The 22,406-nt window shown below is 40.0% G+C and overlaps 2 protein-coding genes across 4 annotated transcripts in view; one reads left to right on the top strand and one right to left on the bottom strand.

Moving 5' to 3' along the window:
* Positions 1–472, bottom strand: part of CAGE1 (cancer antigen 1) — a 49,441-nt gene extending 48,969 nt beyond the window's left edge. For all 3 annotated transcript variants that reach the window (XM_044258524.1, XM_044258514.1, XM_044258533.1), the window contains exon 1: positions 300–472. In XM_044258524.1, coding sequence (XP_044114459.1) covers positions 300–312 — 13 coding nt within the window. In that variant the 5' untranslated portion in view covers positions 313–472. The remainder of the gene's footprint in view (positions 1–299) is intronic.
* Positions 473–632: 160 nt separating this feature from the next.
* Positions 633–22,406, top strand: part of RIOK1 (RIO kinase 1) — a 29,829-nt gene continuing 8,055 nt past the window's right edge. The window contains exons 1-13 of the mRNA XM_044258546.1: positions 633–924; positions 3,756–3,966; positions 5,745–5,835; positions 7,009–7,078; positions 8,672–8,714; positions 10,520–10,612; positions 11,367–11,479; positions 11,581–11,661; positions 13,008–13,094; positions 13,525–13,662; positions 14,232–14,335; positions 17,530–17,636; positions 20,177–20,242. Of these exons, the coding sequence (XP_044114481.1) occupies positions 854–924; positions 3,756–3,966; positions 5,745–5,835; positions 7,009–7,078; positions 8,672–8,714; positions 10,520–10,612; positions 11,367–11,479; positions 11,581–11,661; positions 13,008–13,094; positions 13,525–13,662; positions 14,232–14,335; positions 17,530–17,636; positions 20,177–20,242 (1,275 nt within the window). The 5' untranslated portion in view covers positions 633–853. The remainder of the gene's footprint in view (positions 925–3,755; positions 3,967–5,744; positions 5,836–7,008; positions 7,079–8,671; positions 8,715–10,519; positions 10,613–11,366; positions 11,480–11,580; positions 11,662–13,007; positions 13,095–13,524; positions 13,663–14,231; positions 14,336–17,529; positions 17,637–20,176; positions 20,243–22,406) is intronic.

Below are 22,406 nucleotides of genomic sequence, written 5' to 3' on the forward strand. Positions count from 1 at the left end.
GTTCATATGGCACCATCTGTCAGCTGACATTTTAAGTTAAGCTTTCCACTTTCATTCTGTCCTTACCAGATTTATGCCACACTTTAAAAATATTTATTCAGGTATTTGGATAGATATTCCAGAACAGTCTAACGCTGTTTTAAGATGGGTGTTTAAAAAAAGTCATTGGGAGTTACCGCTGCAAATTCTAGTTTTGTTTTAAAATTTTTTCAGTCGTATCACAAACTTTTAAAGTCACTTATCCTATTTTCCCCTCAAAACAATGCACCAAACTCCTTAAGTCTAAAAAGCGTGCTCACTTCCAGGGTCCATAGCTTCTGGATCCACAGTAACGGTTTCGTTCTTCCTCCCTCCGCATACGGTTTTGCGCGAGGAAGACCGACACTTGAAGGGTTCTCCCACCGAAGAGATGGGAGATGCTCTTTAACTGTATTCAGCGTTTTAAAAAACTAGCAGAAGACAGGCAGGCGGGCTGGAACGACTCTGTGTGACGTCAGTCCGCTGCGCCAGCCAATCTCCGCGGGGAACTCAGCAGCCCGGGCTCCCACGCCCTCATCCCCGCCTCTCGCCCTCCGGCGCGGGACTGTAGAGGGCGGGACTTCCGGCAGGATTGAGACATCCGGTTGAGCGGGAGTTTCCGGTCGGGGAGGTCCTGCTTCCTGCCGTAGCAAGTGTATCTCCTTTTTAGCACGTGGCGCTCGCTTTTAGCTTCGGAGCTTCTGAGTGGTTTGCGAGGCGGGCATCTGCCGAAAGGCGGTTTGATGGGCGGCGGGTAGGACTGTCCCTGTGGGGTTCCTGTTCCAGCGCTGCGCGGACGGCCTCCCCGGGCGTCGAGGCTTTGCGCGCTTCCGTCATGGACTACCGGCGGCTGCTGATGAGTCGGGTGGTCCCGGGGCAGTTCGACGACGCGGATGCCTCCGACAGGTGGGCGCGGGTTGGACACTGACTCCGCTGGGATTCTGCTCTCTTCTCCGCCAACCGCCCCCTTGGGCTTTTGAGGGAGACCGGTAGTTGTTCCGCTTCTTTCTCCATCCCAGCCGGGTCTTTTATAACCTGCTTTGCGGCAGAGTTAGCATCGCGGGCACGCACAGTCGGGATAGCGGTTAGGAAACACAGATTTTTGCTCTTTAACTCTATTCAGCGTTCAGAAATATTTGAGCACCTACTGTGTGCCGGGTTCTGTCTTCGGCGCTGGAGATGGTGATGAACAAGACTTAAGTCCCAGCTGTCAGTGAATTTTACCTTGTACTTGGGAGGGACTGACAGTTGAGTACCTAGAGATATAAAAAAAAAAAGACACTATGTAAATAATTAAAATCAGTTGGTAGACTAACGACAATGTCAGGAGGGAGTTAAGTCAAGATTTGAACGACGAAAAGGAACTAATCTGAAGAAGAGCAGAAGGAACAGACGTTCAGCAAAAGACAACAGTGCAGAGGCTTAACGTTGGTATCGCTTTTGGCTGTGAAGGGGAGATTTAGAGACCATTGTACCTAGAGCACAGCAGAAGTGGTTGAGAAGATGGCTAGGTACGATGTAGAAGCGAGAAGGGGCCAGATGGTGTTGAGCTTTATAAGTGTTGAGGAGTTGGGATATTTAAGTATTAATAGAAAGCCATAGGAGCGATTTTAGCAGGGGAATGACATAATATGACTTATGATTTAAAGGAATTGCTCTGTTATGGAGAGGGTGGTTTTGGAAGGCATGGATGGAAGCAGTTCAAAATTAATACAGTGGGGGTGCCTGGGTGACACAGTTAAGCATCTGACTCTTGATTTCAGCTCAGGTCATGATCTGAGGGTTATGAGATGAGTCCCGCTCAGGCTCCACACTGGGCATGGAACCTTTTTAAGAGTCTCTCCCTCTCCCTCTGCAACCCCCCACCCCAACTCATGTACGCTCTCTCTCTTAAAAAAAAAAAAAAAAAAAAAAAAAAACTGACAAAAGTAATTCAGTTCATACTTGATGGGAGCTAGATATAGGGTAACAGGATTATGTTTTAGGTAGAAGTGATAAGATTTGGTGTATTGAATGTGGGCTACCCTGTGAGGCAAAAGGATTAAGGATAATTCCTACATGAAACATCGAGAGTTCTTTGAAATTCCAAGAATACCATTTTTACTTTGTGTTTACAGTAAGGATTCTTTACATATACATTTTATTAATCAGTTGGGGATTTTTTTCAGTAAATATATGTTGATCATTTTCTGTGTGTCAGATCTAACATTCGTGGGTAGGGGTGCATTGATAAACACCACCCTGATTGACACAAGGCTTTCATGGTAGGAGGGGAAACATTAAAGGATTAGACAATTGATATTTGTATTAGAATCGGGTAACTAGTAAAGAGGAGAAACGGATGAGGAATAAGGAAAACTTCCGTGAGCAAATGATCATTACTGGGAGGTTACATTGGATTTAGCCAGAAAAATAAGATTTTATTTCAAATTAATTGCAGATTTTTGTTTCCAGACAAACATGTATAAGGCTTTAGGGAAGAAGTAGGAAGGTGAAACCCAGCCCAGTGTTGCTGGTGAATAGTTGACGGTAATGAGTATGCACTGGCTTACCAACCATCGCTGGATATTGTGAGGATAAACCAGTGGATTTTAAACATCCTATGAGGCACAGAACGACCTTCCAGAATAAAAAAATTGCCCAGCCAAGGTTGAGAAGTTCTGGTACAAATGAAGTATAACTTAGACATGCCACTCTAGGTTACTGGCAATTAAAGGATCAAATTAAGGATTGTATTTACAGAATCATAGTAACTATAGATAGCAGGTGTGTAATGATTATTTTCTTCCCATCCATATTTATGGAGATTTGGAGCCCAGTAAGCTGTGACTTATTAATAATCAGGATTGATCATCTGAATTTACTAAACTCTCGTCTGACTGTTTTTTTATCTAGTAGTTCACATTATCAGCTGTTCTATGTGGTTCTGTCTTGTTCTCTACATGAGAGGTCAAAACTGGTAGTTCCTCTATTGACTGTGACCTGTGGACACATATTTTGTTTGGTATGCAATGTTTTGTTAAAATTAAATGTACCAGTTAAGTAGGATTTGCCACAAAAATCCACACTTTCGGCTTCTCTTGAATAATTAAGAAGGTACAGTAGCACTTGGTCTGAATTTTCCCATGGCAAGAAAACACCCCATTGGTTGGCTCCCTTTTTACTCTGGACCTGTTCTCTGGTTTCGAGACTCACCACTTCTCATACTGAATTACACGCATACTCCCACTCTCATTTGTGGTGCTTGTGTTGTTCATTCCTTCCCTTCACGAACAAGGGTGATTTAAAGTTCTTTGTGTGACCCAGATCTTGATACAGCTCCTTTTGTCGGAGTGGCACTAAGCTCAAGGTAAGGCTGCTTTAGACTTATTCTCAAATTTTATCAAAAAGCCTTTTTCCCCCCATCTTAAGGCATATCTGCGAATGGTTTTCCTAGAGGCGGGTCTGGTGTATTGGTCAGAGTCCATTTGTTCAGCAGAGAAAGTGACAGCGTAAATCCTAACTTCAAAGTGGGTTTCGTACTGGATGTATTTCTTCTTTAGTAGGACCAGGAGAAGAAGCAAACAATGGGAATGGCACTGTGAAAAACAATTTGGTGTTGAGTTTATGGGGAAGTACTTTGGAAGGAAAACTTTTACATCTATTGGTATAGATTTAGTCTGTTGTATCACAAATAATTATATGTGTAGATCCTACTAGAGGTATGTGTAAACATGCTGAAACATTGTTATTTCTAGTGAAAGCATTGACTTGAAGACCAGCAGAGAACAAGATGGTGTTCTGTTTGAAGACCTGCACAGTGTGTCTGAGAAGACGGGGGAAGGTGAGATGGAGGAGGAGGAGGAGGAGGAGGAGGAGGCGTCCGATGATGATGACGACTGGGACTGGGATGATGGAGTTGGGAGGTTCACCAAGAGTTGCATCTCAAATGCAAGGAGTAACCCCCAGGTATTTTATAAATGATTTTATGCATCTGTTACTGCTTACGTTGTCTTTTTTTCAAAGAACTTTTTGTCATTCTGGGATTGACTAACTGCAAGATTTCCATCAGGTTATGTTGCCCTGTAGCCCCAGGTTTTAACCATTTTCATTCTTCATCCTTTTCGTATTTCTGGTAATTTCATGGATGTAGATTCCTTTCATAATGAGTACAATTAAAAAGAATCATTTAAATTATGATGACGAGCTTTAAAATGTGCACAGGAAAGGATGTAAACAGGCAGTTTACTACAAATGGTTAGGAAGCATGGAGAAAAAAGTTCAACTTGCTTAATAATTAGAGAAGTGCAGATTAAATACGTAGAGATGCCGTTTTTTTCCCCTATGAAACTGACCAAGACCCAAAATTATAATTGCTGATTGAGTAAATAAGCACAGTTATTTGGAGGATAAACTGGTATGTGAGAAAAAGTATTTAAAACATAAAATAAGTGCTTTGACTCAGCAGTTCTTCTAGGATTGTGCCAAAAATAATGTTAAAAGAATGATCCTCCAGTATTGCTTATAGAGAAGCATTGGAAGTAAACTTGATTAATTACTGAGGGACTGATTTCCCTCATAGGATCCCTGATGGGATGTTATGTGACTTTAAGATACGCTGCAGTGGAAGGGTATATTAATGACATATGTTTATGATCTACTATCTCTGCTGTGTACAAAATGTGAACAGTTACCAAACTACATAAAGCCTTCATCTCAACTGGAAGTACTTAATGTTTTAGGAGTTTACAGAGTCCTAGGATTAGCATGGTACATCTTCTGGAACATACCAGTTTCTGAAAGAGATGGAGGGGGGAAAAAGCCAAAAATATTTCTTTGACTGTTGAGACTATTTCTTGGACTAGAATGCTAGCAATTAAAAATAACCAGATGAATTTCACACTTGTGGTCTTGTTTTGGTAACTCCGCCATTGATTTGTTGGTGAGACACTGAGCTATTTCAACTTTGAAATAGTGTAACCCCTTTGAACAAAGCTAGTAATACAAGTAATTATATGTCTTTAAATGTTAACTATTGTCTTGGGTGTTGGGAATTATAGGTGATTAAAGTTTTACCTTTGATTTCTACTGTGAACCTGTATTTAGAAATGTTTTAAAAATTGTATTTAGTAGAAAACTTTAAAGAGGTCTGTGCAAACAAGAAACAAGTCAGCCTTACACTTCCAAGTTGAGATAACAGGATTGAGTCAGCAATTATTATGGGCGCTTTTGATCTGTACTATATTCTCTCATTTATGGTTTTTTTTCTTCTTTTTTTGCATAGTGCACAAACTTAACTTAGTCTAAGTTATTAAGATATTAAGTTATTAAGATTCTTGAGATAGTAGACCCAAACTGAGATTCTTTGAACCAGTTTCATGTTGGTCTAAGCTCTTCGTTATACACTTTGGGTATAAATGAACATTTTCAAATTTTGAATCTATAAAGCAAACAAAAAATGCATTTAATTTTAATTTGTCACTTATAATAATGAGGAATATATTGTAAAGAGGTTAAAAAAAATGATATGGTACATACTCCTTTAACCACTAATTTTGTCCTATTTCAGATGTCTTTAAAAAATTTCTTGCACAAATGTGATTGATTCTTAACCTTTTATTGGCATGCTCATTCAAGTATTGATGCTTTAATAGTTAACTGTGAGCTAAGGAAAAAGGGATGTGATAAAGAACCCGAGGTCTTTATTTAAAACTAGTGCCTTCAACTCTGAAACTCGTTTCTTCTAGGCAAATCGACAGACTTCCAATTGCAATTCAGCCAAAATGTCTACTCCAGCAGACAAGGTCTTACGGAAATTTGAGAATAAAATTAATCTAGGTGAGTTCGTAAAATATATTTGGGCTCTGAGGAAGTTCTTCAGAAACCTTAGTGTTATTAAAATGTTACTAAATCAAGAAATGAGAGTATTCAGTGTTGCTGACTGACTGATAACATTTACAGAAGATAAAAACTCAGTGACTTAAAAGCCTGGCTTCAGGAAGAGACTTTAGCTTAGATTTTTTTAGTTCTGTTTTTTTCTCTGCTGTAGAATTATAAAGTTACAGGTGCCTGTTCAAGTTTTTGTCTGTTTTGTATTAGATTTTATGGTAAGATTATCCAGTAGTAGGATCTTGAAAATATACTGACCCTGGAATGTGTAAGTTGGGATCCTGTCTCCACACAGTTGAAAATCCATGTATAACTTTTGACTCCCCGAAAAACTTCACTACTAACAGCCCACTGGTGACGGGAAGCCTCACTGATAACACAAACAGTGGATAGACGCGTAGTTTGTATGTTATATGTATTATATACTTCACTCTTACAATAAAGGAAACTAGAGAAAAGAAAATGTAAGTCATAAGGAAGAGGAAATACATGTGCAGTCCTTTGCTGTGAAAATTCTGCATGTGAGTGGGCCTGGGCAGTTGAAACGCATGTTGTTCAAGAGTCAGCTGTGCTAGAAGACAGAACCCAAGTACATTTGGCTTTACTAGACACTCAGTGTGTAGGTGTCATTTAGTGAGCTGTTGAATGCTGATCTGAACCACCAGCTCTTGAAAAATGCAGGGTCATCTTTGTCTCACAGACATTGATGACTCATCATAAACCTGGCACATCTCTCAAAGCCCATGACTGAGCTATAATTTAAAATGAAACTTGAAGTTTTTAGAATAAGACTTGGAATTCAAGCAGTTATGTTATCTGTATTAGTCATGTAAAGTGTGAACAAGTGTCTGAAATACAGCATATGCAGGTGAAGTGTTTTGGAGGGGATGCTTGGGTCCGAGTTTCTGTGGCTCAGAACAGAGCCGTAGTGATGACAGTGACAACGCTGGTCACTACGGAGACACAGCGTCGTGCTCCTCTCTGAAAACATGAACATTTTTTTAGTATTCAGAGATACTCTATACAACAAAATATTTAGAAAATAAGAGGGAGGAAGTATTCTATTCAGACTGTTGTCTTTTTGTCTTCAATGTTGTTTACATTGTGTTTTTTAATTTTCAGATAAGCTAAATGTTACTGATTCTGTCATAAATAAAGTCACTGAAAAGTCTAGACAAAAGGAAGCAGATATGTAAGTAATATTTTAGCTATAAAACATGGCTGATGGGGACTAATTTGAGACAAATAAAGTAGCATCTTGGTTATAAATCTTTTGGAAAGGATATTTCTTTGTATACTTAAGCCAATTTTTTCATTTTTTTTTTAAGTGAGGGTATCCTTTTCCTTTATAAGTTGAAAATACTGAGTCTTAAGATATGTATGGTCAAACTATAATTTTGTGAAATTCACAAATATCCTCTCAAGAGGGTAATGGTTTTAAACTAAAATATAGATTCTAGATTAAAGTAAAATGTTAGAGCATAAAAATATTCCCTTTTAAGAATTTATTAAAATTTATTCCTTTCCATGAAATGTTTTTAAAAATTCAAGGGAAGATTTAAAACTGAATAATCTAAGAACAGTTTTTATTTATTCTTCTCAAAATCAGTTGTTTAAGATCGGGCTAACTTCTACGTCATAGTAACTCTAAGGCTTTGACAATATATTGTAAAAAGTGATATTAAGGTTATACAACTAGTAGTGTTGGAACCAAATTTAAGGAGCACTTGGGTGACTCAGTTCATGTCCGACTCCTAATTTTGGCACAGGTTGTGATGTCAGGGTCTTGAGATCGAGCCCTTCATTGGGTTCATTGGGGGTCTGGTTGCGGAGTCTCTCTCCCCTGCCCCTCCCCCTGCTTGGCTGTGCATGTACATGTGCACTTTCTCCCTCTAAAATAAATCTTTTTTTAAAAAAAGAACTGAACTTAAAAATCAGTTTTCTTCTGGTTTATTGCTATACCTAAGAGATAATCAGCTTTTCTTTTCTTTTTGTAAAAATTTATTTTGAGAGAGAGAGAGTACGTGCGCACCCACTGGAGTGGAGGGAGGGGGAGAGGGAGAGAGAGAATCTCAAGCAGACTCCCAACTGAGTGCAGAGGGTGGGAGGGTGGGGGGAGGGGGAAGTTCGATCTCAGAACCCTGAAATCATGACCTGAGCTGAAACCAGGAGTCCGACACTCAACTGACTAAGCCACCGAAGCGCCCCAAGATACAGACTTTATAAGAACTGCCATAATCACTTGTTATTTCATGAAGTGTTTGTTTGGATCTTTGTGAGTTTAGATGAGTGCTAATAGAGTCACTAAGTGTGTGAGCGAAACCAACCAGAGTTTGTGTTTTAATGTAGAACCCAGGAAATATCTTAAGATGATAAAACCTTGTGTCTTTGTAGAAAGGAACTCTAAAGAGAAGGCAGTATCAATGACTTTAATCTGTATTAATAGAATCATTAAAGATTTAAGGGCAATTATTAATAGACTTGGTGTTTTCTCTTTTGCAGCATAGTTCACTTTATCCCAGCTGTTCTTTTAATCTAACCCTCCTGAAATATGGACAGAAATATGAATGAAATAGGCAGATGTGCTCCTTTTGCTGTAGGGAACTGAATTGATGATTAAGGGGACATGAAGGAATCATCATTGAGCAATGAAACTACAATGAGATTATGAAATCTGTTATTAAAGAAACTACCCATATAGGAATTTCAAGGAATGATATATTTGGAAACTTTATTTTGGCTTCTAAATTTTGAATGTCACATATACATTTTTGGTTTTGCTTAGGTATCGCATCAAAGATAAGGCGGACAGAGCAACTGTGGAACAGGTAAAATTTCAATGTGCTGCAAGCTCTCTATTTTATTTTATTCATTTTCTTTTCTTTTCTTTTCTGATTGTATTTATTTGAGAGAGAGACAGAGAATGAGCTGGGCAGAGGCAGAGGGAGAAGCAGATTCCCGTGCTAGGCAGGGAGCCCAATGTGGGGCTCCATCCTAGGACCCTGAGATAACGACCTGAGCAGAAGCAGACGCTTAACTGACTGAGCCACGCAAATGCCCTGCAAGCTCTCATTTTAAATGAGCATTACTTTTCTCTTGGGTTATAGTTTGCATTCATCCTTCTTGCTTAATGCTGATGTTATCTAAAACTACTCCTTCCTGTAGTTTTGAGTTTAGAAATCTACATTTTGCTTTATTTATAATAGGACTGTTAACAGATAAATTAGAGGCATGTCCCGCTCTGGCCATCATGCAGTGCTTCCCTCTTCTGTGGGGAAGCAGAATTCATTGTAAGATCGGAATCTCTTGTCTTGTCTTAAGGTCAGCAGGAATTTTTCTGAGCTTTCACAAAGGATAGGTATCTGCCACAAAGTGGGGGTATGTGTGTGTGTGTAATTTTCAATAAGAAATTCATTATTTGGTTTAGAAATTACACTTGTTTTTATTCTTTCTATTCAAGAGTGGAGAAGAATTTTCTTTGTTTTCCCATATGTAGACATTGTGATTGGATGTTAGCATTTTCCCAGATTTTTGATGTGAAAAGGTGATAGAAAGGGTCAGAACATTGCTGCAGCCACCTCAAGATTGATTGCGCTGACTCCAAAGGGGACCCTTTCCCTGATTTACTCATCTGTAGCAGAGGTGTGCAGACTCCTTCTTTAAAGGGTTAAATAAATACTTTAAGCATTATGGCTCACAATTTTTTTTTTTTCTTAAACAACTATTTTAAAATGTAAGGGCCATTCCTAACTTCAGGCTATAGAAAAACGGGCTGTGGCCTGGATTTGACTCATGAGCTGTAGGGTGCTGACCCCTGATTTCTTTTTTTTTTTTTAATTTTTAAAAATTAAAAAAAAATTTTTGTAAACATATAATGAATTTTTATTCCCAGGAGTACAGGCCAGGTTTACACACTTCACAGCACTCACCATAGCACATAGCCTCCCCAGTGTCCAAAACCCCACCCCCCTTACCGAACCCCCCTCACCCCAGCAACCCTCAGTTTGTTTTGTGAGATTAAGAGTCACTTACGGTTTGTCTCCCTCCCAATCCCATTGCTGACCCCTGATTTAAAATTGCATGTCTGGGACAGTGGCCACTGAGCACTTGAGATGTTGCTAGTCTGAATTAAGACGTGCCGTCCATGTCAACACACTGGACTGTGAAGGCTTGGTGTAAAATATGCAGTGTTAAATCTCTCGCTGGTAACTTCTTATGTCAATTGCATGTTGAAATTGATACTGTTTTAGATATATTGGATTAAATAAAATAAAACAAATTTTACCTGCTATTTTTTACTCCTTATAATGTTACTAGAAAATGTAAACCTACTTATGTGACTTGTATTATATTCTCTTAGCTAATGTCCGTCTACGGTCAATTCCGCTTCCTTTTGACTTGGTTGGTAGACTTTAATTTCTGTGACTGAACTTGTTGGTTCATCTCTTGTCTCTCTGACTCTTATGTCGCATTTTATTTTCTAAAATTCGGAGTGAATAAAAACACACAGTTGATATTCATTGAGTCAGCCAGGATGGCCTAGTACTTAAGCTCTTCAGATTATTAATGGTCACCTGTTTGAGAAATATTTGGTACTGTCTCTCTGAACTTTCTTTTTTTCTCAATGTTTTAGGTGTTGGATCCTAGAACACGAATGATATTATTCAAGATGTTGACTAGAGGAATCATATCTGAGATAAATGGCTGCATAAGCACAGGAAAAGAAGTGAGCTTTTCTTTGGATGCCTGAATGTTTTCATGTTAGTTTTCTTACTTCAGATTCCAAAGGGAACTAAGGCACTTGGTACATAAATGGTGCCTTTAAAAAGTAAAGGAAAGGAAAAAAAAAAACCACACAAGTCAGAATAGCTTACTCTTTCCAAAAACAGCTTTATTAATATTTATGGGTGGGGAGGAAGTTGGGCACACAGCTGTTCCTTTTCACCTTCGTCACAATACTGGATCACTGGGTCCAGGGGTGCCAGGGTCAGTGCAGATGGTCTGATTCCTGCTGGCCCGAGTCCTTATTGCATTGTTACTGATAGGGGCAGAGGCTTAGTCTGGTTTCTGTGAGTCAACCAATCTCTTTCCCATTTTTCCTTTGCACTTGGATATGGAGAAAGACAGACACGGCATTTTTAAATTAGCAATTCATCCTATGGGAAGCACTTCTCAGTAAAACTCAATTTATAAATCAGATGTAAGAGTGTCTTAAAATATTTTTCACCTACTTGAGATACAAAAATGTTCGGAACGGCTTCTTGTACATAAATTGGATCTTACTATATACGTAAATTAGAGCCCTACTTACTGTACCGTTTGGTGATGATGTTTTGGATGATGGTGTTTCTCATACGTGTTACTTCAGTTCGCTTGACTTTTTTTTTAACTTTTGAGAATAGAATCAAATAGAGTGAAAAATTGAAATACCATGTGTAGCTATTTAACACAAATGTCCTTTTGTTTTTGATGCAAAATAGGCGAATGTGTACCATGCTAGCACAGCAAACGGAGAGAGCAGAGCAATCAAAATTTACAAAACTTCTATTTTGGTGTTCAAAGATCGGGATAAGTATGTAAGTGGGGAATTCAGGTAAGCTCCGATTCTTTTTCTAGTTGGCCTAATTTCTCTATCCTAGAATACAGACAGGAATAATGGAATGATTGGAATAACCAATATTTTTCTCGTTCAAGATTTCGTCATGGCTATTGTAAAGGAAACCCCAGAAAAATGGTGAAAACCTGGGCAGAAAAAGAAATGAGGAACTTAATCAGGTGACTGTCGGGGGTGTGTGGCTGTGCTGCAGCGGCCATACTGGCCCTCATTCCTTCCTGCTGGCAAATCCCAGGGTGGTTCTGTCCAAAAGTGGGTACTTGGAGTGCTGTTCATTTCGATTAGATCCAGCACATTCCTGGACAAATAAGAACTACCTTGTCTTCTCTGTTTTGAGAACCCATTACTTTCCCACTCTGTTCTGGGAAAAATTTACCTTTATTTAGCAAGGCTGGGTCATTCCAAGCTCCTTGGAAGCCATGTGAAAGCATTTAAAATTTATACTGAGGATGATAGGGGGCTTTTGCAAGATTTTAAATAGGTAAATACACAGTTGGGTTTTGAGACTGATGTGTCATTTTTTATAGGCATTGGAGTTTTAGACAGTTTTGTTAGGACCTAAACTCTGTCATGGTTTTCTTTTTCTGATTTCAGTCCAATCTTGGACATATTTATCCATTCTTTGTCCTGACACTTTTATATCAAGTGAGGGCAACTTATTGAGCTGAGACCAAGTTTTCTCAAAAAATTGAAGTTTTGGGGTGTCTGGGTGGCTCTGTTGTTTGCTGTCTGCCTTTGGCTCAGGTCGTGATCCCAGCGTCCTGGGATGGAGCCCCACACTGAGCTCCCTGCTCGGCAGGCAGCCTGCTTCTCCCTCACCAGCTCCCCTGTGCTTGTGTCCTTCTCTTGCTGTGTCTCTCTGTCATAAATAAATAAAATCTTAAAAAATTTTTTTTGAAGTTCTTTTCCCCTGTTTCAGATAACTTTTTGGCGTTTTATCTGCAGTGCATTAATGACATACATTGGATATGTTAGTATTAAATACTTGTTTTGAAAGTACTTTTGAAATCTTCCTGTGTTCAGCTAGCTATTATGTATGAGTCCAGCTGTTTTGTTTTGTTTTGTAAGTAAACTACACCCAGCATGGGTGGGGCTCTAACTCACTACCCCGGGATCAAGAGCCTCGTGCTCACTCTACCATCTGAGCCAGCCAGGTGCCCTGATTTTTTTTAATCATTGTTGAGGCTAATCAACTCAGAAGACAGATCTGCTGTAGTTTACCAATTCCAGGATGCACAATTCACAGTTTCACATCTCTGGAATTGGGCTGAGCCTTAGAGGCTATGAGATGTAGGTTAATTCCCAGTGTTTTGTCATTCTTGGTTGTGCATCATGGTGCTACCCAAAATCTCTGGGGTCTTCAAGTTTCTGAAATGCAGTAACATCGTTGAGACATGTTGATGCTGTTTCCTAACAGCTGTATTAATCTTGTGTGCTGTAGCTGCTGTCATTTGTTTTGGATACCCGGTCACCTTTTCCCTTGTCCTTTTGTCTTTGAATACCACAGGCTAACCACGGCGCAGATCCCATGCCCAGAACCTATCCTGCTGAGAAGTCATGTTCTTGTCATGGGCTTCATTGGTAAAGATGACATGTGAGTACGTAGAAGGCTAAGGATTACATGCTTAGAGGTGTATTTTTAAAAAAAAAATTTTTTTTTCAGAAGTATATTTTTAAGTGCTTTGAATTAGCCAATATAGGACTCTTTCCCATTGAAATCGCTCTTTTCACCTTGGAATTTTTTTTTTTGTGAATCTTTTCCACTGTACTCGTGCAGAGAGTTATTCATTTATTCTACATTTTTAAGTCTCAGAATGCTTCAGAATAACAAATTTGAGGAATGTTTTACACAGTAAGCCGGGAGAACAGCTGTTTCTCGACAGCTTTTCGGATTGGTACAGCTGTAGTGATATAGTTGTTCAGTGATGAGTTGTTGAAAAGAAGTCCATGTAGCCATGTGTGGTACAAAGCAAGAAAACTCGTTCTGGGGCATTTTATCTTCGTTTGTTTTATTTGTATTCAAGGCCAGCGCCACTGTTGAAAAACGTCCAGTTATCAGAATCCAAGGCTCGGGAGTTATATCTACAGCTCATCCAGTATATGAGAAGAATGTATCAAGATGCCAGACTCGTCCACGCAGATCTCAGTGAATTTAACATGCTGTGAGTGTGTTTTGTCCCTTGGGAACCTCCTGTACAGCACCTCATGGTCTTCAAGAAAATAAAATCCAAAGCAAGGAGTCATTTTTATTTTATTTTTCGATTTATTTATTTGAGAGAGAAACAGAGACAGGAAGAACACGAACAGGGAGGAGAGGGAGAAGCAGACATCCACCTGAGCAGGGAGCCCAACCTGGCCCTCCATCCCAGGACCCTGGGATCATGACTTGAGCCAAAGGCAGACGCTTAATGACTGAGCCACCCAGGCGCCCCTAAGAAGTCATTTTTAAATTCTCGAGTTTTCAAGTTGGCTTTCACATGGTCATAGTGTAGGATGTGTTCTGTGCCCTACAGTGGCCTTAGTCACAGAACTGACCGTCTGATCCTTAACAGATTTACAGGACTTTGGAAATTGTTTCAGTTTTCATCTCCTGCTAGTCCGAGTGGCCTCTTACCCTTACCCACCTTGTTCGTTCTATTGACTCTTTCCTTTGCTCTTAAGATAGAATTTTTTTGAACAAAAAAACGCAGGAAAGTAGTCGATCCCAAGTCCCTGTGTGTCTGGCCCACAGGTACCATAGCGGAGGTGTGTACATCATTGACGTTTCTCAGTCCGTAGAGCATGACCACCCACATGCCTTGGAGTTCTTAAGAAAGGACTGTGCCAACGTCAACGGTGAGTGGAAATTGGAGTTTCCTACCAAGTTATTTGTGTCTGTTGGTTCTGCTGATACCAAATCATGGCACTGAATCATTTCATGTAGTGGTACGTCTACCATTTGCTGGGAGATCGTAAAATCATATATATATATATTTTTTTAAATTTATTTTTTATTTATTTTCAGCATAACAGTATTCATTATTTTTGCATCACACCCAGTGCTCCTTGCAGTCCATGCCCTATATAATACCCACCACCTGGTACCCCAGCCTCCCACCCCCCGCCCCTTCAAAACCCTCAGATTGTTTTTCAGAGTCCATGGTTCATGGTTCTCCTCCCCTTCCAATTTCCCCCAACTCCCTTCTCCTCTGTAACTCCCCATGTCCCCCATGCCATTTGTTATGCTCCACAAATAAGTGAAACCATATGATAATTGACTCTCTCTGCTTGACTGATTTCACTCAGCATAATCTCTTCCAGTCCCGTCCATGTTGCTACAAAAGTTGGGTATTCAACCTTTCTGATGGAGGCATAATACTCCATAGTGTATATGGACCACATCTTCCTTATCCATTTGTCCGTTGAAGGGCATCTTGGTTCTTTACAGTTTGGCGACCGTGGCCATTGCTGCTATAAACATTGGGGTACAGATGGCCCTTCCTTTCACTCCATCTGTATCTTTGGGGTAAATACCCAGGAGTGCAATTGCAAGGTCATAGGGAAATTCTATTTTTAATTTCTTGAGGAATCTCCACACTGTTCCCCAGAGGCTGCACCAACTTGCATTCCCACCAACAGTGGAAGAGGGTTCCCCTTTCTCCACATCCCCTCCAACACATGTTGTTTCCTGTCTTGTTAATTTTGGCCATTCTAACTGGTGTAAGGTGATATCTCAATGTGGTTTTAATTTGAATCTCCCTGAGCGCTAGTGATGATGAACATTTTTTCATGTGTCTGATAGTATGTCTTTTGTATGTCTTTTTTTTGTATTTGTATGTCTTCATTGGAGAAGTGTCTGTTCATATCTTCTGCCCATTTTTTGATAGATTGTCTGTTTTGTGTGTGTTGAGTTTGAGGAGTTTTTTATAGATCCTGGATATCAACCTTTTGTCTGTACTGTCATTTGCAAATATCTTCTCCCATTTTGTGGGTTGCCTCTTTGTTTTCTTGACTGTTTCCTTTGCTGTGCAGAAGCTTTTGATTTTGATGAAGTCCCAAAAGTTTATTTTCGCTTTTGTTTCCTTTGCTTTTGGAGACAAATCTTGAAAGAAGTTGCTGTGGCTGATATCGAAGAGATTACTGCCTATGTTCTCCTCTAGGATTCTGATGGATTCCTGTCTCACATTGAGATCTTTTATCCATTTTGAGTTTATCTTTGTATATGGTGTAAGAGAATAGTCGAGTTCATTCTTCTACATATAGCTGCCCAGTTTTCCCAGCACCATTTATTGAAGAGACTATCTTTTTTCCACTGTATATTTTTTCCTGTTTTGTCGAAGATTATTTGCCCATAGAGTTGAGGGTCCATATCTGGGCTCTCTACTCTGTTCCACTAGTCTGTGTGTCTTTTTTAATGCCAGTACCATGCTGTCTTGGTGATCACAGCTTTGTAGTAAAGCTTGAAATCAGGTAGCGTGATGCCTCCAGTTTTATTTTTGTTTTTCAACATTTCCTTAGCAATTCGGGGTCTCTTCTGATTGCATACAAATTTTTGGATTATTTGCTCCAGCTCTTTGAAAAATACCGGTGGAATTGTGATCAGAATGGCATTACAAGACCAGTGCTCTAACCCCTGAGCTATGGAGCCACCTCTGATCAGAATGGCATTAAAAGTATAGATTGCTCTAGTCAGTATAGACATTTTAACAATGTTTATTCTTCCGATCCAAGAGCATGGAATGGTCTTCCATCTTTTTTGTGTCTTCTTCAATTTCTTTCATGAGTGTTCTGTAGTTCCTCAAGTACAGATCCTTTACCTCTTTGATTAGGTTTATTCCCAGGTATCTTATGGTTCTTGGTGCTATAGTAAATGGAATCGATTCTCTAATTTCCCTTTCTGTATTTTCATTGTTAGTGTATAAGAAAGCCACTGATTTCTGTACATTGACTTTGTATCCTGCCACGTTGCTGAATTGCTGCATGAGTTCTAGTAGTTTGGGGGTGGAGTCTTTTGGGTTTTCCATATAAAGAATCATGTCATCTGCGAAGAGAAAGAGTTTGACTTCTTCATTGCCAATTTGGATACCTTTTATTTCTCTTTGTTGTCTGATTGCTGTTGCTAGGACTTCTAATACTATGTCGAACAAGAGTGGTGAGAGTGGGCATCCTTGTCATGTTCCTGATCTCAACGGGAAGGCTGCAAACTTTTTCCCATTGAGAATGATATTTGCTGTGGGTCTTCCATAGATAGATTTGATGACGTTCAGGAATGTTCCCTCTATCCCTATACTTCAAAGCATTTCAATCAGGAACGGATGCTGGCTTTTGTCAAATGCTTTTTCTGCATCGATTGAGAGGACCATGTGGTTCTTTTCTCTTCTTATATTAATTTGTTCTGTCACATTGATTGATTTGCGAATGTTGAACCATCCTTTTAGCCCAGGGATGAATCCCACCTGGTCATGGTGGATAATCTTTTTAATGTGCTTTTGGATCCTATTTGCTAGGATTTTGTTGAGAATCTTAGCATCCATATTCATCAGTGATATTGGTCTGAAATTCTCCTTTTTGGTAGGGTCTTTGCCTGGTTTGGGGATCAGGGTAATACTGGCTTCATAGAAAGAGTCCGGAAGTTTTCCTTCTGCTTCAATTTTTTGAAACAGCTTCAGGAGAATAGGTGTTTTTTCTTCTTTGAAAGTTTGGTAGAATTCTCCAGGGAATCTATCAGGTCCTGGGCTCTTGTTTTTTGGGAGATTTTTGATCACTGCTTCAATCTCGTTACTAGATATTGGTCTATTCAGGTTGTCAATTTCTTCCTGGTTCAATTTTGGGAGTTTATAGTTTTCCAGGAATGCATCCATTTCATCTAGGTTGCTTAGCTTATTGGCATATAACTGTTGATAATAACTTCTGATGATTGTTTCTACTTCCGTGGTGTTAGTTGTGATCGGGAGATGGTATATTTTTATTCCTCTCTTTGTTTCTCCATAAAGTAGTTGGAATAATAATCTTTCCCCTCCTAAGGCTGTACTGTATTTTCCTTCCAACAGATTTCTTTCTGAAGCACAGTGTTGCCGTGATGACTGTGCGGGAACTCTTTGAATTTGTCACAGATCCGTCCATCACACATGAGAACATGGACGCTTACCTCTCAAAGGTGAGGTGGGGCGAGGAAAGGAAAGAACAGAAAATAGTAATTTGCGCTCACATGGCACTTCTCAGGGACTCCAACTGCTCAGTGTATGTTCGTTTCAACAGCTTCTTGAGACCTTCTTTTGATTTTACACATAGGGAATGAGAAGTACAGTAAAGAGCCAGTGGGAAAGCCAGGTTTCTTGACTTGAAGCATTGAGCAAGGTCACATAGACCACCAAAGGTCGTGAACCTTTAGTGAGAAACTTGTTTGGCTTCTGGTCTTTCCCTTGTTTCACAGAGGCCATTTTGAATCCTAGAACTTTTGCAAGTGTGGCAAAATGCACATAGTGTAAAACATACCATTGTAACCACATGTAAGTGTGTGGTCCTGTGGCATCATGTACATTCACACTCTTGTGCAACCATCATCACTGTCCATCATGAGAACTTTTTCATCTTGTAAAATACAAACTCCGTACCCAGTCAACGTTAACTCCCCGTTTCTCCCTGCCCCCAGCCCCTTCTACTTTCTGCCTGTGAGGTTGTCTACTCTAAGTACCTCCCATAAGTGGAATCATGCTGTTTTGTTTCCTTTTTCTGGTTCCTTGTTTCCCTTAGCATAGTGTCCTCAAGATTCATTCATGGTGAACAGCCACACCTGTGCACCCATCCGTCCGAGTGGACACCGGGGGTGCTTCTGAAACCCCTTGCGTGTTGCAAATAATGCAGCTGTGAACATGGGTGCACGAGTCTCTCTTCAAGACCCTGCTTTCAGTTCCTTTGGGTGATACCCAAAAGTGCAGGTGCTGCATTAGCTAGTGATTCTGTTCTACTTTTTTTGAGAAACTGCCATTCTGTCTTCCTTAGCAGTAAAACCATTTTACATTCCAGCCCAACACTGTGCAGATGGTTCCAGTTTCTCCACATACATCCTCACCATGTTCTGGTTTTGTTTTTGTGTTGCTCTTTTTTTTTTCTTTTAATTTTTTTTTTTTTTTGACAGAAAGAGAGATCACAAGTAGGCAGAGAGGCAGGCAGAGAGAGAGAAGGGGGGGGGAGTAGCTCCCCACTGAGCAGAGAGCCCAATGCAGGGCTCGATCCCAGGACCCTGAGACCATGACCTGAGCTGAAAGCAGAGGCTTAACCCACTGAGCCACCCAGGTGCCCTGTGTTGGTCTTTTCTCGGAGTAGCTGTCCTCACGGGTGAGAGGTGTGGAGTATCATAGCTTTGATTTGCATTTCCTTGGTGATGAGTGACGTTGAGCATCTTTTCACCTGCTTGTTGGCCACATTAGAGCTCTATTCATAGAACTTTCTCAAGGAGAAATCAGGCAGAAATCATTGTTTCTACAGGTGTATTTCCCGATCTTGTGAGCCTATAGTAGAAGTGGTCAAACTGCCTCACTTGTCATTAAGTTCTCTTTTTTCCACTTTTTTTTTCTGTTTTTTATGTAGGCTCCCCACTGCATGGGGTTGAACTCACAAACCTGAGATTAAGACATGAGCTGAGATCAAGAGTCAGACACTTAACAGACTGAGTCACCTGGCACTCTTGTTATTAAGTTCTTTTTAATGTTGTCACCCTCTGCTAGACCGCGAGCCCATAAGGGGCAGTGGCTGATTCCTGTATTACCCAGTACCAAATCTGTACCTCGCACTCACTAAGCAATTATGTATGTTAATTGAATAAATACATACCATTTTTATTCCTAAATTTTTTAGCACTGATTTTAGTGTCTGAATGAAAAAACCAAAAACCCTAGTACAATTCTTTCCTTTTTTTCTATGTATTCCAAGTAGAGAACAAATCTCCAGTTTTCCAAGACCAGAGACTCTCATAGAATCTTTGTCACCTTAGCTGCAGCCACTGCTCAAAGAGATTCCTCTGGCATTTTATTTTTCTGCAGCGTTAGACACACATGCTCGAAACTAGAGGACAGTCCACTTTTCCTCTTTGTTTCCCTTCATTGACTGCTACAGAATTAAAGGGTGGTTCTTCCATTCTTTGGGTCTCAGCTGTTGTTTAGTAAATATTTTTGCTAATCATTTAAAAATTAGGAAAAGTAGGGTCTTGAATTCAACCCCCTGCACAGGGTGTGGAGACTTCTTTTTAAAAAAAAAAAAAAAAAAAAATTAGGAGCGCCTAGGTGGCTCAGTCAGTTGAGCATCTCCCTTTGGCTCAGGTGTTGGTCCCAGGATCCCTGCCCAGCAGGGCATCTGCATCTCCCTTTTCCTTTGCCCCTCCCCCTGCACTGTCTCTCAAATAAATAAAATCTTGAAAAAAAAAATTAGGCAGTTTCACTCTTGAGGAAAGGGGTAGGGATTCCCCAAGGCTAAATAGTTTGATTTATGCTGTTACCTTCGAGCTGAGAGCAGCCTTTTTGGTGAGGTCTGACAGAGAGAGCCAACCTGTATCACCCCAGGCCTCGGAGTCCTTTTTCTCAGAAGTGGGAGGTGAAACTGAGAAAGATGAGAGCAGGTTTATACTAAAACCCAGAAATGGATGCATCTTCCTTCTGTAGGTCGAATATAAAGGAATATAACTCTTGATTTCTTTCCAAGGCCATGGAAATAGCATCTCAAAGGACCAAGGAAGAACGGTCCAGCCAAGAGCATGTGGATGAAGAGGTAAGATGGATTATCTATCCACAGTCGCAGGAAACGCTTTTGAGTTTTTGTTTTTGAAGGACATGCTAGGTCATGAACTTGATTTTTAAGAGAGAAGCAGTTTTCAGGTGATGAGACTATTTCCTTGTATGTAATTGAACTGAGCCAAATTGGATAAATTACATTTCATTACATCATTCCACTCAGCAGCCTTTTAGCACATTGTCCTAGACGGAGAGCTTTACTTATTTGTTTGAAGAATAGTTCATGCGCGGTATTGTATGTATCACTTTCAGATGTGCAGCACGGTGATTCGGCATTTCTGTACATTACTGAGTAGTCTGGTTACCATTTGTCACCATATATATTATTATAATGTTACTGACTATATTCCCTGTGCTGTGTTTTAAATACCTGTGATTTATTTATCTTAAACCTAGAAGTTTATACTCTTTTTTTTTTTTAATTTTATTTATTTATTTGTCAAAGAGAGAGGGAGAGCGAGCGAGCACAGGCAGACAGAGAGGCAGGCAGAGGCAGAGGGAGAAGCAGGCTCCCTGCCGAGCAAGGAGCCCGATGCGGGACTTGATCCCAGGACGCTGGGATCATGACCTGAGCCGATGGCAGCTGCTTAACCAACTGAGCCACCCAGGCGTCCCTAGAAGTTTATACTCTTGATCTCCTCCTCATTCCTCCCTCCTCTCCCTGTCTGGCACCCACCAGTTCTGTTTTTCTGAGCCTGTTTCTGTTTTGTTTGTTCATTTTTTTTTTTTTTAAGAGTCCACATATAACATGATATTTGTCTTTCTTGGTCTTATTTCTCTAAACATAATACTCTTGAGGTCCATCCATGTTGTCACAAATGGCAAGATTTCACTCATCTTTAGGACTGAGTAATGTTTTAGTATGTGTGTGTGTGTGGGTGTGTGTGTATACACACATTTTCTTTTTTAATGTGCTCTTCGTTACTTTGGCTATTGTAAATAATACTGCAGTGAACATAGGGGTGCGTGTATCTCTTCGTATTAGTGTTTTTGTTTTCTCTGGATAAACACCCAGAAATAGAATTGCTGAATCTTGTGGTAGTTGTATTTTTAATATTTTGAGGCACCTCGGTGAGGTTTTCCATAGTGGCTACACCATTTTGCATTCCCTCCAGCAGTGAATGGGCGTTCTCTTTTCTCTACATTTTTGCCAGCACTTACTTCTTTTTGATAATAGCCATTCTGACTGCTGCAAGGTGATCTCCCCTTGTGCTTTAGATCTGTATCTCTACAGTGAGGCTGAGCATGTTTTCATGGGTGTGTTGGCCATCTGTATGTCTCTGGGAAAATCTCTCTTTGGGTCCTCTGCCCATTTTTTATATCATTTATTTATTGATTTGTTTTTTTGGTGGTGAATTTTTTGAGTTCCTTATATCTTTTGGATATTAACTCCCTATCAGATACATCATTTACAAATTATCTTCTCCCACTTGGTAGTTTGTCTTTTCATTTTGTGGATGGTTTCATTTGCTCTGAAAAGGTTTTTAGTTTGATGTAGCCCCGTTTGCTTATTTTTGCTTTTGTTGCCCTTGTCTGAGGAAAAAGGTCCAAAAAAATACTACTAAGACTGTGTTTAAATTTACTATCTTTGTTTTCTTTTAGAAATTTTAAAGTCTTAGATCTTACATTTAGGTTTTTGCTCTTTTGTGAGTTTATTTTTGTTTGTAAGATAGTCGTCCAGTTTCATTCTTTTGCATGTGGCAGTCCAGTTTTCCCAGTACCATTTACTGAAGAGACTGTCCTTTCCCGTTACATGTTCATGTCCCCTTGTTGTAAATTAATTGACCATATATGCATGGGCTTATTTCTGGGCTCTTTATTCTGTTCCATTGATCTACATGTCTGTTTTTGTGCCAGTGCTATGTGCTGTTTCGATTATTACAACTTTTTTAAAAAAATATTTTATTTATTTATTTACCAGAGAGCCAGCAAGATTACCAAAGAGTGAGCAAGAGAGAGGGAGAGAGAGAGAGCACAAGAGTACAAGCAGAGGGGGTGGGAGGGGTGGCAGGCAGAGGGAGAAGCAAGCTCCTTGCTGAGCAGGGGTCCCGATGGGGACTTGACCCCAGGACCCTGGGATCACGATCGAAGCTGAAGGCAGACATTTAACGATTGTGCCACCCAGGTGTCCCTTATTATAG

Source organism: Neovison vison, chromosome 1 (assembly GCF_020171115.1).
Source record: "Neovison vison isolate M4711 chromosome 1, ASM_NN_V1, whole genome shotgun sequence".
Lineage (NCBI taxonomy): Eukaryota > Metazoa > Chordata > Mammalia > Carnivora > Mustelidae > Neogale > Neogale vison.